This window comes from Mustela lutreola, chromosome 2, assembly GCF_030435805.1.
Source record: "Mustela lutreola isolate mMusLut2 chromosome 2, mMusLut2.pri, whole genome shotgun sequence".
NCBI lineage: Eukaryota > Metazoa > Chordata > Mammalia > Carnivora > Mustelidae > Mustela > Mustela lutreola.
Window position 1 is genome coordinate 3,856,389 of NC_081291.1, and position 16,880 is coordinate 3,873,268.

Here is a 16,880-nt window from a genome sequence, read left to right on the forward strand (position 1 = left end):
GCAACCTGGCAGTGGCCAGAATTCAAAAAACACGCTGAAGGAGTAGCAGGAGAAAGCAGGACTGGGGGGGAGGGCACAGTCCATCAAGGTCCAAGTTCTCCAGATCCAAGCTCGGGGCAGCCTGCCATTGAGGCCCAAACCCTCCAGGATGACTTCCCTGGGCTCCGCCAAGCCCTGCCAGGCCACCACGTTCATGTGGCCCTGGGACTTCAGGCCAGACTTGGGCCTCCCTGTATCCGATCTGGAAGATGGGAACGCTGGGAGCCACTTTTGTTGCTTTTTCCATTCACCTGGGGACTGGGAGGCCTCCTAGGAACCAAGCGCAGGAAGAGAAGCAGTAAAGGCAATACAGGTTAGGAGGGGGAGAAGGGAAGGAGGGAGGAGGGGGAAGGGAGGAGGAAGGGAGGGGCGTGGGAGGGAGGAGGGGGAGGAGAGGCTCTGCGCCCCTCCTCCAGGCAAACACCCACGGACCGGTCCCACATTATTATTTCAGTGCACGCCTGGGCTGTCGAGCCTTAAGAAATGGGGAGTGATTTGCATGTGATTTGCATAGTGTTTGTTAAACGTCAAAAAGGGCCTGAAATGCCTCCCCCACCCTCCTGCCCCTACCCTCAGTCAAGAAGCAGGAATCCCTCCCCTTCTTCCATCAGGGACCCTGCAGGGGCTGGGGCCCCTCTGTTCAGCAGCCCCGGGAAAGATGACCTTGCACACCCCATCTGTAAAATGGGTCATAATCCCGGCCACCACCACAGGGCAGTCAGCCCTCTGCAGTTAGTCAGAGGTGCCCAAAGTAAACCAGCTCAACATTAGCCCGTAGTAGGGGCTGAGGGGTGGAACTGGGGGGGTCATCACAGAGCCCCACTTTCTGGGCAGGCCCCCACGTGTGCACAGAGTTGTCTGTGGGCTTGTGCTGGGCACCTGTGTAGCTTAGAGATGTGTGGATCAAAAGCAAAGGAGCAGGAGTCTGGGCTTCTTCCCTGTGCTGGAGTTGGAAGCCCTGACTTAAGAGAAACCCCAAGGAACAGATGGTCACCAGGGCAGAACATAGGCGGAACCCGGGTCACCCACGCTGTGCCCCAGAGGGCAGGGGAGCAGGGCTGGACCGCCTGGCACCATCCCTGCGACAGCAAAGGCGGGCAGTCCGAGCCTGGCTCTCCCCGCCTTCCCCACTCCGCAACCTGCGGCCAACACCACTCTTAATTAAAACATTATTTCTTCCCAGGTTCCCGTGCCTCTGCCCTCCACCACACCAGCACCTGGACCGTACACACCGCCCTCGAGGGAGTGCGCCGGCCCCGCGCCTCCCCCAACCCTCCCAGGTCGGGACAGCATGCAGAGCAGGGCAGAGGTCCAACCGTCCCGGAGAACGGCGAGTCTCGTCCCCAGAATTCCCGCGACACACTGCAGGACACTACCGGCTCCTCCAGCCCCGCCTACTTACCCAGGGCCCTTCAGACCCAACCAGGAGACCCCGCATAGGGGTTTACGGGATGAGGACACAGCCAAGAGAGTGGGCACAGGCACACCATGGGGATGTGTTTGGGGCTGGGGGCATGCATCGTGGGACGCTGGAGAGCTGGGGGGAGGGCTGGGTCCCCCAGTCTCCACCTGTAGTCATTGGAACTTTCATCAGTAATTGGCTGCACTCCCCCCTCCCCCAGTCAAGGCAGTTCACAGTAGAGGGGGCTCCTGGGGGCGCCACAGAGGACAAAGTGCTCACTGGCTGGTGAGGAGGGAATCCCAGAAGACTTCCTGGAGGAGGCTGGAATCCCAGATGAGCTGGAGTGGCAGACAGGATTGTGGAAGGTGCGTCAGGCCAGGGGGCGCAGCCCAGACACAGGTGTGGCCCAGAGAATGTACACGGCGGGAGGGATGATGAGTCTCTGAGGTCCTCTCCTCTCCCCTCTGCGCCTCTCTTCGTGTCATATCCCCTGGCTGCACACGGTTCCCGGCGCACTCTGGCTCCCACTGCAGACTGGGCACTGGAGGCCCTGCGGGGGCATCCACAGCCTCAGGATCACGCTGGCTCCCCGCTGCTGGCTGGGCCTGAGCAGGTACATGCTAGGTCAGTGCCGGGCCTGGGGCAGTGTCTGAGGCAGCAGCTGGTCCTGAGGTCAGGTCAGTACTTCACTGAGCACCCCAGGAGCCCAGAACTTGCAACAGCAGCAAGGAGGGAATAAAACAATTTCAAGCCAGGCCCGGGGAAGGGTGAAGCGCCGGCTTTCCTTTTTCCCTTGTCCCCACATGCCTGACTTGGACAGTGACACACGGAGCCATCTCCTCCCTCCCCCAGGGGCCGGGGCCTAGTTCGGCTGTTTGGAGCCACCTGGCGACCGCTCTCTGGAATTGCAGGCAAAGAGCAACAACCCTGCCCACCAAAGCCCCATCTTTCTGGGGGAAGAAGTGAGTAACAGAGCCCAGAGAGGAGTGACTTGCCCAAGGTCACACAGCAAGTCGGGGCAACATCATTCCCGTTAGTTAGGGGCGACAAATATTAGTCTAAAAGTAAGTGGGACGGTAAGGTCCATGTCCTTACCCAAGGGGCAAAAAATCACCAGGGCATGGAGTGCAGTGATAGTCAACAGAGGCGAGTCCCTTCTCCTCTGTGGGCCTCAGTTTCCACATCTGTGATCTCCACAGTCTGCATTAGAAGTACTAGAGATTTAAGGGGCGCCTGGTTGGCTCCGTTGGTAGAACATGGGACTCTTGATCTCAAGGTTGTGAGTTTGAGCCCCACGTGGGGTGTAGAGATTACTTAAAACAAATCTTTAAAAAAAAAAAAGAAAGAAAGAAAGAGGGGCACCTGGGTAGCTCAGTGGGTTAAAGCCTCTGCATTCAGCTCAGGTCATGATCCCAGGGTCCTTGGATCGAGCCCCATATTGGGCTCTCTGCTCAGTAGGGAGCCTGCTTCCTCCTCTCTACCTACTTGTGAACTCTGTCAAATAAATACATAAAATCTTAAAAAAAAAAAAAAAAAAGAAAGAAAGAAAGAAAGAAGAGACTTACCCAGAGTGATGTCAGGGCTCCTGGGAGGTGCCTCTGGAAGGTGACCCCAGCCCCAGCCTGCTCCTTTAGCCAGCACCTCCGGTCCCCTGGGTCATGACTCCACCTCCTCCAACTACCTGAAGGACGGAGGGTGGGGGAGAGACTCAGGTTGCAGGCCAAGTGCAGCCCTCCCCTCGGCACTCAATGCCTGATCCGCTCAGTGCCGGGCCAATGCGTCTTCCGGCACCTACTAGACTCAATTCTGGCCTGAGACCCTCCCCCCACTTCCAGAGACTGCTAGAGCTCCAAGAAAGTGTTCTAAGCAGCCCGAACCTCACCTCCAGGAGCAATACATTGGACAAACATTTACTGAGGACCTACTACATGCCAGGCCCTGCACTGGGAAGACAGCAGTGAGTGCCCTCAGAGAGTTTACAGTCCAGGGGGAGGAGACGGGGTGAAAAAATTAATAAAACAGAAGTCAGCTCCTGGTAAGTGCTCGGGAGAAAGATAAGGCGCGGGTGGGGGTGAGGCACGTCAGCAGGGTGGTTCGGGAAGACTGCTTTGTGATGTTATCTGAACAAAGGCCCTAGATGGAGGAAGGGAGGTGGAAAGCCTTCCAGGCCGGATGGAACAGCCAGTGTAAAGGCCCTGAGGCAGGACCCTGCCTAGCGAGCTGGAAGAACAGTGAGCGGGCCCAGTCCTATTTCAGTCTCTGCCATTGCTGTCTTGCAACTCTGCACTTTGGTCCCCCCAGGCTTCTGCCGTCCACCCCCCACAGTCTGTCCTCCCCATACTGGCCACAAGAGGGCACCTGTGAGCTCCTGAATCTGGCTCTGCCTTCTGCCCACTGCCCTCCAGGGCTCCACCTTCCTCAGGGTAAAAGTCCTCTTCATGGGCCCCCAAAGCCCTGCACTCCCTGCCCTGTCCCCTCCCCACCCTCCTCTCTTCCCTCTCTCCCCCTCACTCTGCTCCAGTCACACATGCCTCCTCACTGCTCTAACACACCACACCTGGTTCTGCCCCAGGGCCTTTGCACAGATTGTGCCCTCTGCCCAGACCATTCGCCCCCAACATATCCACTTGGTTCCCTCCCTCAACCTACATTAGGAATTTACTGAAACTGTCACCGTTTAAGTGAAGCTGTCCCTACAGCCCTGTTTAAAATAACAACTCTCAGGGGCGCCTGGGTGGCTCAGTAGGTTAAAGCCTCTGCCTTCGAGTCAGGTCGTGATCCCAGGGCCCTGGGACCGAGCTCCGCATCGGGCTCTCTGCTCAACAGGAGCCTGCTTCCCTTCCTCTCTCTCTGCCTGCCTCTCTGCCTTCTTGTGATCTCTCTCTGTCTCTCTCTCAAATAAATAAATAAAATCTTTTTTTTAAGATTTTATTTATTTATTTGACAGACAGATCACAAGTAGGCAGAGAGGCAGGCAGAGAGAGAGAAAGGGCGAAGCAGGCTCCCCTCCGAGCAAAGAGCCCGATGCGGGGCTCGATCCCAGGACCCTGGGATCATGACCTGAACCGAAGGCAGAGGCTTAACCCACTGAGCCACCAAGAAGCCCCAAATAAATAAAATCTTAAAATAAAAAAATAACAACTCTCAGGGCACTTGGGTGGCATAGTCTGTTTGAGCGTCAGACTCGGTTTTGGCTCGGGTCATAGTCTTGGGGTTGTAGGATTGAGCCCCATGTCGGGCTCCACCATCAGCATGGAGTAGGCTTGAAACACTCTGTCTCCCTCCGCCCTTCCCCACCCCCACTCTCTCTCTTTCTCTCCCTCAAATAAATGAATAAATGTCCAAAAAAAAAAAAAAAAAAAAGACAACTCTTGGGGACGCCTGTGTGGCTCAGTCAGTGAAGCATCTGGTCATGATCCCTGGGGCCTGGGCTGGAGCCCATGTCAGGCTCTCTGCTCAGTGGGTAGTCTGCTTCTCCCTCTCCCTCTGACCCTCGTCCTGCTCTGCTCTCGCTGGCTCTCTCTCTCTCTCATGAATAAGTAAATAAATATTTTTCTCAAAAAAGATTTGAGAAAAAGGGCGCCTGGGTAGCTCAGTCGGTTAAGCATCTGCTTTCAGCTCAGGTCCTGATCTCAGGGTCCTAGGATCGAGCCCCACATCGGGCTCTCTGCTCAGCAGGGAGCCTGCTTCTCCCTCTCCCTCTGCTGCTGTCCCTGCTTGTGCTCCCTCCCTCTCTCTCTCAAATAAATAAATTTTTAAATAAAAATAAATGGAAGAAACAAGTTATGTTTAAATAAATAAATATCATTTTAAAAAATTAGAAAATGACAACTCTCACCCCTGCAGTCCCAAATCATCCGACTGCCTGACACCCTCCTTCCAGAGGGCCAGGGGAGGCAGCCCTCCTACCCGACCCCGAGCCTCCTGCTCTCCAAGCATCACCCCAGGCTTGGCAGATCAAGCCTTAAGGGCCCAACCCAGTGAGTGCGACCCCCATAAACTCTAGGGTTACACATCCTGGCTCGGTTCCCTCCCCTGCCCACTACCACCACCTCAATACCAGGCTGGCCATGGGCTGGCCTCCAGCCTTCCCCAGAGCTGTCCCGGGCCTCTCCACGTGCTCTCCACAGACCCCCTCCTTGGCCACTGGGACCTCTTTGGAAACCTCACGTGGCCAGATCGGAGCGTGAACAACAAGCATCAGGACAGGACTGGTGAGGGAGACAGAAGGGAGGAGAAGGCAGAGAGACTCAGGCAGACAAAGGAAAGCAACACAGACAGCAATGGACAGAGACACAGACACAGGAAGAATGACCGGAAATGAACTAAACAGGGACAGCACCACTGTGTGGGGAAAGGACTGAGACAGAGGGACCGTAAGAAAGACCGAACAGGTCAAGGAGAGGGGGCAGAGCGAACGAAAAGGAATGAGGCAGGGGTGGTGGGGGCCGAGCCAGCCGCCCCAGGCCTCTCCCTGCCTGTTTCCAGTCTCTTCCCAGCTGGTTCCCAGGAGAGCCGGAGCTCGGGCCCTGGGCTGCCCCCATCCCACGCCATTCCGCCGCCGGCCCTCCTGCCTGCCCCGACCCCGGACCCCAGCCGCGGCCCCCAGCCCGCCCTAACCCTTCTCGCCTCGCCGCACCCCTGCCCCCCACCCCCGCCGCAGCCCCCCCGTCGGCGCGCGGGACCCCCCCCCCCCCGCCCAGGCCCCCCGCCGCGCCCGCGCCCCGCCACCTGGGGTCGCTGACGAGCAGCAGCACCGAGCCGTCCTGCAGGCGCACGTCGCGCACCGTCTGGTGGTCGTCCAGCCGCCGCGCGTTGTAGTAGAAGGTGCGCTTCCAGGAGCTCACGCCCTGGCCCACGAGCTGCGCGCGCAGGTCGCTGAGCGTGTCTCGCGGCCGCACCGTGAGCGGCAGCAGCAGCGCCTCGTCCGCCAGGTGCACCTTGATGTGGTAGCGCTTCCAGCGCGACAGGCCCCGCCGCAGCCCCTCCATGGCGCCCGCGCGGCGCCCCGGCCCCGGCCCCGGCCCCGGCCCCGGCCCCGGCCCCGGCCACGCGCGCCCGCCCCGGCCGCCCGCCCGACCGGCCCGGCCGCCCGCCCGCCCCCGCGCCAGCCCGCCCGGGCACGCCCGGCAAGCAGGCGGGGGCCCCGGAGGGCGGGACGCGGCGACGCCGGGCTGGGGTGGGGGGGCGGTTGTGGCCCGGCTGCGGCTGAGACGAGGCGGAGGGACGCGCCCGGGAGACCCGCGGCCAAAGGGCGCAAAACCGAGACACTAACGAAGCGGACGCGGTGCATCGGGTCGTGGGAAGGGCCGGGGAGGGGGAAGGAGGAAGAGAGGCGGGCAGACGAGGGTCGGGGAGGTCTCTCCCGGGACGCGGCGTTTGGGTTGAGTGGTGAGGGACGAGGGAAGAGGTCATGGTTTGGAGTGCCGCTGCAAGGGCTGGTGCAAAAGCCCTGGGGCAGGACCCCCTGCCAGGCCTGTTGGAAGAACCGGGAGGAGGAGGCCAGGGAGGAGGAGGCCGGGTGCCTGGAGCAAAGGGAGGGAGGGGGACTTAGGCTTTGACCCCAAGGGAGGTGGGAGCCCTGGAAGGCTATGGGCAGAGGCGGGAAGTGACTAAAGTTCATATTTGTTACTCATTTATTCCCTTATGTCTTTAGAGACACATTCAGCCCCCGCTGACTCTGTATCTGCACTGCCCCGGGTCATGCGGGGCACCAGACAAATCTCCGCCTAGGGCCTGGCCCTCTAGCTGGGGAGGTGGGAACGGAGAGCAGGACTCAGACAACTTTCTCTGCCTTATGTGGTCAAGGCTTAAGAAGTAGATCTTGGGGGCGCCTGGGTGGCTCAGTGGGTTAAAGCCTCCGCCTTCAGCTCAGGTCAGATCCCAGGGTCCTGGGTTAGAGCCCCGCCTCAGGCTCTCTGCTCAGCGGGGAGCCTGCTTCCCTTCCCCTCTCTCTCTGCCTGCCTCTCTGCCTACCTGTGATCTCTGTCTGTCGAATAAATAGAATAAATAAAATCTAAAAAAAAAAAAAAAAAAGCTCTCCGGCTGGGAAAGGCCGGTAGGTGGGGATGGCTTCCCAGATGGGTGGGCATGAGAGCTTGGGCTCTGGCAGATGAGTAGGAGTTCAACACTCCCAGGAAGGAGGCACCTGCCCATGGTCCCAGCTATTAGTCCAGTGTGTGTCTAGTTGGGGGAAAAGAAGGAGTCAAGACTTACGGTGAGTAGCAGCCACGGGAGGCTGTGAGCAGGGCTCGCCCACCCCCAATTTCTTGCCTGTCCTCTTTCACCCCTGCAATCCCTTTCTCAAGGCTCAGCTGACCTCTCCAGTCACACTTCTCCAAGTACCCTCTTCCCAGAAGCCTTACCTGATTGCTGCCTGTCCCTATGCACTGCCATACCAGCCAGGACAGGACTGACCAGTTCTCGGAATCTAGGATTCTGGCTTGACCTCAGGACTCTAAGTCTGGACTTGGAAGCCAGTTTCACTGGGCCCGCTTGTAAGTCCTCCTCTAGCAGTGGCCAGGAGCTGGGAGGAAGGGACAGAGGGAGGGAGGCTGAGGCCGGAGCAAGACAGAGAGTGGGCTCCAGTCCTGACCTTGACCCTTGAAAGTTCCTGAGGAAGGACACTACCCTCTCCGGTCTTCAAGGTGCCCATCTATCCAGTGCGATTGTTGTGAGGAGAAACCACTGCAGGGGAAACACTTAGAATGTTCCTGAAGCGCGGCCACTCACCGACCGGCTGTGCTTTTAGGATAGTCACACAGAAGTGCAATTCAGCTCCTCAAAGAAAAGCAGATAAAAACAAAAATAGCAAACAGAGGGGCGCCTAGGTGGCTCAGTGGGTTGAGCCTCTGCCTTCGGCTCAGGTCATTAGCTCAGGGTCCTGGGATCAAGCCCCGCATAGGGCTCTCTGATCAGCAGGGAACCTGCTTCCTCCTCTCCCTCTGCCTGCCTTTCTGCCTACTTGTGATCTGTATCTGTTGAATAATTAAATAAAAATCTTAAAAAAAAAAAAAAAAGCAAACAGAAAAGGGACCTGCTAAGTGACAGGTGGTGTTTGGGGTTTTCAATTAAAAAAAGGGGGGGTGCCTGGGTGGCTCAGTCGTTGAGTGTCTGCCTTTGGCTCAGGTCATGATCCTGGGGTTCTGGGATCGAGCCCCACATTGGGCTCCCTGCTCCGCGGGTAGCCTGCTTCTCCCTCTCCCACTCCTTCTGCTGTGTTCCCTCTCTTGCTGTGTCTCTGTCAAATAAATAAACAAAATCTTAAGAAAGAAAGAAAGAAAGGAAGAAAGAAAGAAAGAAAGAAATTCTCACATGACACTATTAGCACCTGTTTTACAGATGAGTAAACTGAGGCATAGAGAGGATACGTGACTTCGCTAAGGATACATCATGGAAAAAGTCAGAGCCAGAACCCTAGCTCAACACTAGCCACCTGCCTCCAGCAACCATGCTTTTGTCCATATACAATCATCAGATTTCAGTTGTAGATACTAAAAATGACTATAAAGCGGGGCGCCTGGGTGTCTCAGTCAGTTAAACATGGGACTCATAATTTCAGCTCAGGTCATGATCTCAGGGTCGTGAGACTGTGCCCCGAGTCAGGCTCCACGCTGGGCGTGGAGATTCTGTGTCTCCTTCTCCCTCTGTCCCTATCCCCTGCACCCTTGCTGGCATGCTTGCTCACTCTCTCTCTCTCAAAAAAACAAAGCGACTAAAAGCAAAATAAATTGCAGATGGGTCCCCGGCCCCTGAACATGGTTTCCAAAAAAAAAGAAGAAGAAAAAAAAAAGACAGAAAGAAACTATAAAACTACTAGAAGAGAACATGGGAGTTCAAAATAGCAATCCCGGAGTGTTGAAGCATGACATTAAGCCCTAAAGCCTTTAATTAAAAGATTAGTAATTAGCTGCATACAAATATAAAATTCCTGCATACACACACACACACACACACACACACACACACGAAGGTCAATAGACAAAGTTAGGGAAACTTTTCCAAGACATACCAGACAATAAGCTGATTTCCTTAATATGTAAAAAGCTTCCAGAAATCAATAAGGACCAGCAGCCCAATAGAAAAATCAGCAAAAGACACACAGTTTTTGAAAATGAAATACAAATGTCTTCTAAGCATGTGAAAGGAACTTATTATTGTCACTTGTAGTAAGCTAAATATAAAAGAAAACTACCAAGAAAATACCTTTTTTTTAAAAACTAAATCTATCAGGTTGCTTGAGATGAAAAAATTGGATAATTCACCACATTGCCAGGCCCCATTTTGGGAAAAGGGCAATCTCACACATCGGGTTCCGAGTGTGAAAAGACATAATCTCTCTGATAACAGCTATTGAAAGGATAAGCTGGCTGTAGCCCTTCTGGGAATCGGTCCATGTGCCGAAGGATAGAAGATAGCGTAAGTGCTGAGCCATTTATACATAATCCTCAGCAAAGTCTGAGGCTAAACTCATTGCACAAAGGAGGGAAACTAAGGCCCAGAGAGGGGAAGTGGCAGAATGAGGGCCCAGGCTGCTGTGCACTCTTTCCAAGGCAGGTGCAGGGGCTGGCTGTTCCTGCAGAACGAGGTCAGCACGGTCCCAGCCGCCCCCCCTCGTCCGGGTAAGTCAGGCTTCATGCATCATATACCCGCTGGTGTCTCCAACAGGTCAGAGCAAGGCCCCGGGATGCCGGGCTTTAGCATACGGAGGCCAAGCCAGCCACGCCGAGCCCTGTGAGTGTTGGGTGCCAGTTCCAATTAATTCTGACTTTCTCATTAAGCCGTTAGAAGAGCCAGGTGGCTGCAGGCAGTAGCCCTCTGCCTGGGCTGCTGGCTTAGAGGGATCATGGTTTCTGCCTCAAGACACTATATTATCTGTCACAGGCAATTATGGAAGACCCAGGCATACAGTGACAAGCTCAGAGAGTTCCTGAGCTCCAGAACCTGGGAGGTTCAGAGTCATGGGATCACTGAAATTGTGGACTCTCAGAATCTTGGAATGCCTGGCATTCTAGACATTCAGGATGTATGCCCTAGGACATTCTAGAATTGGAGAGCTAGGGCTTGGAACGGAAATTGGCACCCATCACTTTTGGCTGTTGTTATCCCATTTCTCAGATGAGAACGCTGGGGCCACACCAGAAGGCAGGGGAAGAGTCCCTGGAACAAGGCAGAAGAGAACTAATGGGAGGGCTCAGGCTCCTCTTTACCTCAGGGTAAGCAAAAAGGAGAATGTGGTGCAGATATGGGAATGGCTTTGAGAAAGGCAAGGAAAAAGGAGTTTGTTTTCTTCTAAGAGCAATGGGGAGCCATGGAAGGTTGTGAAGCAAGAGAGCGGTGTGATCTATTTTATACATTAGAAAAGTCCCTGAGCGCTGAGTGTATCTCAGAAGATGGATACAGGGGATGCCTGGATGGCTCAGTGAGTTAAACATCTGCCTTCAGCTCAGTCATGATCCCAGGGTCTTGGGTTTGAGTCCCACATTGGGCTCCCTGCTCAGCAGGGAGACTGCTTCTCCCTCTGCCTGTTGTTCCCTGTGCTTGTGCTTGCTCTCCCTCTCTCACAAATAAAGAAAGAAAGAAAAGAAAAAGAAGATGGATACATTGATCCTTAGCTAAGAAAGGCCTTGCCTCAGGTCAGAGTGCTCTCTTCATAGCTACTACTTCTTGGGCCTCTGTCCCTCTCCAGTGAAACTTCATAAGGAATTCATTGCTAGAATGTCTGGCAAATGAGGACTCATGGTGGTCCCTGTTGATAAACTGGGTTATTCTCATCTATATTTATTGAAAGCAAAAGGTATTCACCACCAACGTGTTCAAAAGTGACATCCTTCCTATATAAAGAGTGGTTAGAAATAAATAAGAATAGAGAGACACATGCATAGAACATGGATGCTACTTTGCATACACAGATGTCAGTGGGAAATTATAAAAGAAAGGCTCACATGCAAAAGTGTTTAACCAGGGGTGCCTGGGTGGCTCAGTGGATTAAGCCTCTGCCTTCAGCTCATGTCATGATCTCAGAATCCTGGGATCAAACCCCATATCGGGCTCTCTGCTTAGCAGGGAGCCTGCTTCCCCCTCTCTCTCTGCCTGCCTCTCTGCCTACTTGTGATCTCTCTCTCTCTCTCTAATAAATAAATAAAATCTTTTTTTTTTTTAAAGTGTTGGGGTGCCTGAGTGGCTCAGTGGGTTAGGACGCTGCCTTCGGCTCGGGTCATGATCTCAGGGTCCTGGGATCGAGTCCCGCATCGGGCTCTCTGCTCTGCGGGGAGCCTGCTTCTCTTTCTCTCTCTCTGCCTGCCTCTCCATCTGCTTGTGATTTCTCTCTGTCAAATAAATACATAAAAAATCTTTAAAAAATAAAAAAAAGTGTTTAACCACCCTAGAATTCCCCCCTTTTTATATTTGAGAAAGATACCTGATATCTGATAATATTAGATTTCTGAGGATGCAAGGCAATGGGTATGCATGTCCATTGCTAGTATAAATTAGTACCTTATAAGTTAGTACCATCTTTCTGGAAGGCAAGATGGTTAAATATATTGGAAGCCTTGGATGGATAATAAGCCATTATAATAACTCACCTTTGTTGAGTCACAAATCAACTTCCTTTATTATGTTTTCCCCACTTGAACAGAAGCGCCCCTAGGGCAGGAATTCTCCTGGGTTTGGTTCACTGCTGAGTTCCTGGTGCCGGGAACAGCACCTGGTTCTGCTCTGTATACCCAGCACAATCTAGTCTGTTCATTTTCCTGAAGTTTGAGAAACACTGAGCTAGACTAGACCAAAAGGGAAGTTTTGGCACAGACAGATACCGAGTGTCCACCTTATTTAGGTCTTTAAGACAACCATCATTTCCCTAGCATTGTGGGGAGGAGTCTCAGGGGCTCCCACTGACCCATGTTTTAATGGATGTGCTTGTAATCCTAAGGATTAAGTGAGATGATTTCTGACACTTATTAGTCCTTGGGCTGTGCCAGATAGTGTTCAAAGAGCTTTACAAAAACTCAGCTCAATCACTTAATAACAAAACTAACGTTAGGCCCATTTCACAGATGAGGAAACTGAGTCCCCAACATGAATGCAGTACCCTACCTAGGGCCTGGCGCGTCGTACGTGCTTAGGGTTAGTAGAACCTAAATCGTTCTCAGTGAGTGTGTGGGCAACCCTTCTTGTCTCTGAAGAAAGCATTTCCTCCAGCGTCCTCCTCTGGGAAACGGTGGTCCCTCCCATGCAGGACCAGTAACTGCTTCCTGTTTCAATTCTTAAATTCCTTGAGTGACTCAAAGGAGGACTGCCAGGGAAGGTGAACAGAGGTGGTCATGGCATGTTTCTGGGGGCGGGGCGGGGAGACCCACGACTCAGAGTGGCCCCTTCTCCCCACACAGACGCAGGGACACCCATGAACAGCCTCCCCTAAGACAAACACAGAGACACCACTGCCTGTGAGACATCTCACAGCCTGGATCCCAGCCCCAGCTCCCGCCCCCACTTCTGTCCGTTCATCCTGGGGCCCGGGGCCTCCTACTAAGTGGGGGGGGGGGGTCGCTGACTAGTTGGGGAGCCGCAGGCAGAGGCTGCGCGAGAAACGGACTTGCCCGGTTGCAGGAGGGTCTGGCGGGCAGGCGGAGGGCACCGAGCACGGCTCTCGGGCGCCACCCGGCGGGCACAGGGGGCAGGGGGCACGACAGCCCCCTCAGCTCGACATCTTTGTGGGTCTGCGGGTGTCTCTGGGTCCGTGTGTGTGCCTTGACTCTGCGTCTGTGTCTCTTTCTGTGTCTCAGCCTGTCTCCCTTCTCTGGAAGTCTCCATCTCTTTCTGCTTCTGTCTCTTCTGTGTCTCTCTGTCTCTGTTTTTCTTCCCCACCCATGCCTCTCCCTACCTCTGGAGCCCAGGACCTCTTCCACAGAGGAGCCCAAGTGCGTCCAGCGACCCCCTCCCTCCCCCCCCCTTATCAGCAGCGTCGCCTATGCCCTGTGCCCCCATGGCATCTTGGCATTTCCGGCCACCGGTGGCTGCCAGTGTGACTCAGTCCAGGCGAGGCATGATGGCCAACCTTGTCGACTTTGCCAGCCTACCTTCTGGTCTCTGGGGAGCGGACCCCACACCAGCAGGCCGCACGTGGCCCCACAGCCGGCTGCTTGGGTGGGGAGCGAGAGAGGGCAGGGGGACAAAGAGGATTTGGAAGCCCAAGAAAGGAAGGGCCCAGAGAGAGGCAGGAATGGTCACCCTGAACACTGCTGGGAGGGCAGGGATCTCCTCAGCTGCTGAAAACCTACCACGGGCCCCTCATCCCCTGTAGGCTGGCGGCCTGATCCCTGCCTAACCCAAGCCTCAGAACCCACTCTGACCCCAAGCCTCCGTTCCTTCAAGGTGCCACACCCTTTCCTTTCTGGGTGCCCCCCGCCCCACATTCTGTTCTCTCTCCAGATCCCTTCCGGTCACCTCCTCCAGGGAGGACACAGGAAGTGTCCAGGAAGCGTTTGCTAAACAAATGAGCACCAGAGAGAGGGCTCAGGGCCTCCGGGGCTCCAGGACGTGCCTTCAGGCCCAGAACTCCCATCTTGCCTTGCTGGGGGCCCCCTGACCCAGTGGGCTGCTCCCCGCTCTGTGCCCCGTGTCCCTGGGACAGGGGGTGAGGGGACATTTCCTGGGCCCCTGGCGAATTCTACCCTGCTGGGTCTCATTTCAGCCGAGTCTGTAAATATTCGGGCCGCCGTGGCCAGCAGCATCCATGCAGGGGAAAGCTCCAGTGCCTTTTACAAGCCTCCCTGTGGGGACCTAACGCGAGGTTTCTGTGGCTGGGTATGTGGGGCGTCCGGGCAGTTTCGCAGCGGGTTGGCAAGGGGTGGGGAAGACTGGGGGGGCTGCAAGGAGCTGCGAGACGCCCCCGGCGGCTTCTGGCACTTACCCGCCCAGCGTGCAGCAACACGAGGACAGAACGGGGCCTCCTGTTTTAAAAAATTGCTAATGCAACACTGCAGATGACAGCGTGCTTGAGATGGGAGACTGAACAGACCCCCTTCCCAGTCCGAAGGACACACTGAATCCTTAGGGGAAGGGGTTTCTGGCGAGGAGGTGGAAGGCCCTGGTGTAGACGTAGGTCTTCTAGAAGAATCCACAGAGGCCCCGACTACTGGCTAAGCACCTGCTGTATGCTGAGTAGTGTGCAAAATGCCATCAATGCATCGTCTTGTCGTGCCCTCAGAAAGCACCCACTGTCCCACGGGAAAAGTTAGAGGGGTTCAGGGTAACTGGCTTAAGGTCATCCAGGTGGCGAAGGGCAGCATGGTCTCCGGTAAGTCTCCGTCCCTCATGGAGACCTCCCTGGTAGGGCCACCGCGGGTCTGCCCTGGAAACCGCAGGGCGCTTCTCACCGGTCAGGACCCCAGGGGTGACTGGATGTAAGACTTGAATCAGATCAGCAGTTCGGAGTTGGGGCCTGGAAGCCTGCATTTTAGGTTAGCACCCGCCTCTGCCCTGGGCGACTCTGGCTGCAGGTGGCCCTCTGTCTTTCCATACAGACAGCAGCCTTACTACTGCTTCCCTCCCAATGGGTTCCCAACACTTCCTCTCAATCCCAGGGGGCACGGGCTGCCACCTGCTGTTTCCTGAAGACACCACAAGACCGAGACCTGGGAATTAGCTAGCCCAGGAGGGGCTGCCCCTCCAGGCTGAGTCAGGCCCCTGAATGTTAAAGCATCAGACACCCACCGAGGGTGGAAAATCCCCCTAGGTTAGTGTCTGCTGGGCTAGCTAATAGCAAAGGACTCACCCCCAGTGTGCCTTTCATGTGCAAACTCACCCACACAGACCCCACAACTCAGTTCCCTGGGGGGGCTCTCATACTCAGGGCCCGCCCCAGAGCCCAGGGCCAGACAATGAGGCCAGCTCCCACACCCCAGAGCCCACTGAGATCATTCAGACTGGCCAGGCCTGAGCCTGCGGACAGACAGTGCTTCGCTGTTCCTGCTAAAGTCCTTGTCCATTCTGTACTCCCCTCTCCCTGCCCCATCTTGGGAACAGTGAATAACAAACCATCTTTTTTTTTTTTTTTTAAGGATTTAAAAAAATGTAATCTCTGCACCCAGTATGGGGCTCGAACTCACATCCCCAAGATCAAGAGTTGCACAGTCCATGGACTGGGCCAGCAGGGCACCCCCAAGCTGTGTGACCAGCGTTACCGGGGGTGGTCCTCGCCGCTCTGCTGGGCTCTCCATACCTTCCTGATCCCGAGCTCTGGGTTTGGAAAGGCTGGGCCCTGGAGAGCCGCCTGAGCACACGCCTGGGACATCTACCTTTGGGGCAGGGTGTGGACGGTATGCGGGCGCTGGGGGAGGTCCCAGCACCGCCCATAATTCGCCAGGTCCCTCTTCACCGACTGGGGGCCCTTCTGTGTAGTGGGGCACAGTCTCTGCTGTGTTGGTGTTTGCTGCTGCAGGCGACCCCGGCAGCTACGTCTGCAGTGGGTTCAAGGTCGCACAGGTACAAGCCAACAGCCCCAGGCCATCCTGCTGCTCCTGTAGGCACCTGCCTTTCCAGGAGCTATCTGAGATTCTCCCCCACCCCACCCCGTGCTGTTTTCCCTTTCACTTAGGCCATTTGGGATCTCTGATGCCATCAGGGACGCAGCAAGTTGCCCTGGAGGTCAACTCCAAAGGTCAGGCATGCACACGTGCACACATACACACACACACACAGGCAACAGCGTAGACAGTAAACTTCGAGTCAGCCTGTTCACTGGTGCCCAAAGGCGCGGTCACTTCTCTGATTCCAAAGCTGGGCCTGAGCATGTCTGGGCCTAAGGACGTCTTCATGGCCACAGGACACGAATAGGTCTCATTTCTTCGGCCAGTGTTCACATCTGCGACCCCGAAAGCGGAGTGTGTCACGCCACAGGGTGATGGACGAAGTCAAGTCCTGCCCGCTACCCAAGGACATCCATATCCCAATACCTGACACCAGGGACAATGTCTCCTGACGTGGCAAAAGGGACTGTGGCACATGTGATTAAGTTCACGGACCCTGGGGGAAATGCACACACCCAGTTATCTTGCAAGCATTGCCTGCAACACTCCAGTCCTAAGATGAGCATAGCACTCTTGGGGAGAGGAGGAAATCACCATCGTGGGGACCCAGCGCCCCATCGAGCAAAAGAGGCGTCCAGCAGACACGTTGGACCTGCCATGGTCGCCCATCAAATCCTCCTAGGATGAAGAAGGTATCACACCCCTCTGAGGAATGGGAAAGCAGGGGGCTCAGAGGGGGTGAGTCACTTTCCTAAGGACACACAGCGTATGAAAGAAGGGGAGCCGAGATGTGAATGCACTGAGCCCAGATCCAAACCCTGGCTCACCAGCCTGTGACAACCGTGCCCCAGGGAGGGGTGGTCTTAATTGGTGCATGTGTCGGTGGGGGGGGCGGGTGTCAACCCCAG

General features: G+C 55.5%; 1 protein-coding gene across 3 annotated transcripts; it reads right to left on the reverse strand.

Annotated features, from left to right (window-relative positions):
- Positions 1 to 1,585: 1,585 nt before the first annotated feature.
- TINCR (TINCR ubiquitin domain containing) lies at positions 1,586 to 6,470 on the reverse strand. Of its 3 annotated transcripts, none has more exons than XM_059159587.1 (3): positions 6,173 to 6,470; positions 3,007 to 3,118; positions 1,586 to 2,046 (listed from the first exon to the last, which is right to left on the reverse strand). In XM_059159587.1, exons 1-3 carry the CDS (start codon positions 6,430 to 6,432, stop codon positions 1,717 to 1,719), a joined length of 702 nt encoding a protein of 233 aa, XP_059015570.1. In that variant the 5' UTR covers positions 6,433 to 6,470; the 3' UTR covers positions 1,586 to 1,716. The 3 variants fall into 3 exon arrangements, with proteins under 3 accessions (XP_059015570.1, XP_059015571.1, XP_059015572.1); XM_059159588.1 differs by having other exon boundaries at positions 1,903 to 2,153; XM_059159589.1 differs by lacking the exon at positions 1,586 to 2,046 and having other exon boundaries at positions 3,007 to 3,122.
- Positions 6,471 to 16,880: the final 10,410 nt, after the last annotated feature.

Bases quoted from the DNA above. Each gene is read 5' to 3' on its own strand.
- TINCR (XM_059159587.1), bottom strand. From the start codon at position 6,432: ATGGAGGGGCTGCGGCGGGGCCTGTCGCGCTGGAAGCGCTACCACATC. The intron at 3,119-6,172 runs GTGGCGGGGCGC...TCCTTCAGGTAG, and splicing joins CTGCTCGTCAGCGACCCCAG to TTGGAGGAGGTGGAGTCATG. The intron at 2,047-3,006 runs GTAAGTCTCTTC...GTACCTGCTCAG, and splicing joins GAGCCCTGACATCACTCTGG to GCCCAGCCAGCAGCGGGGAG.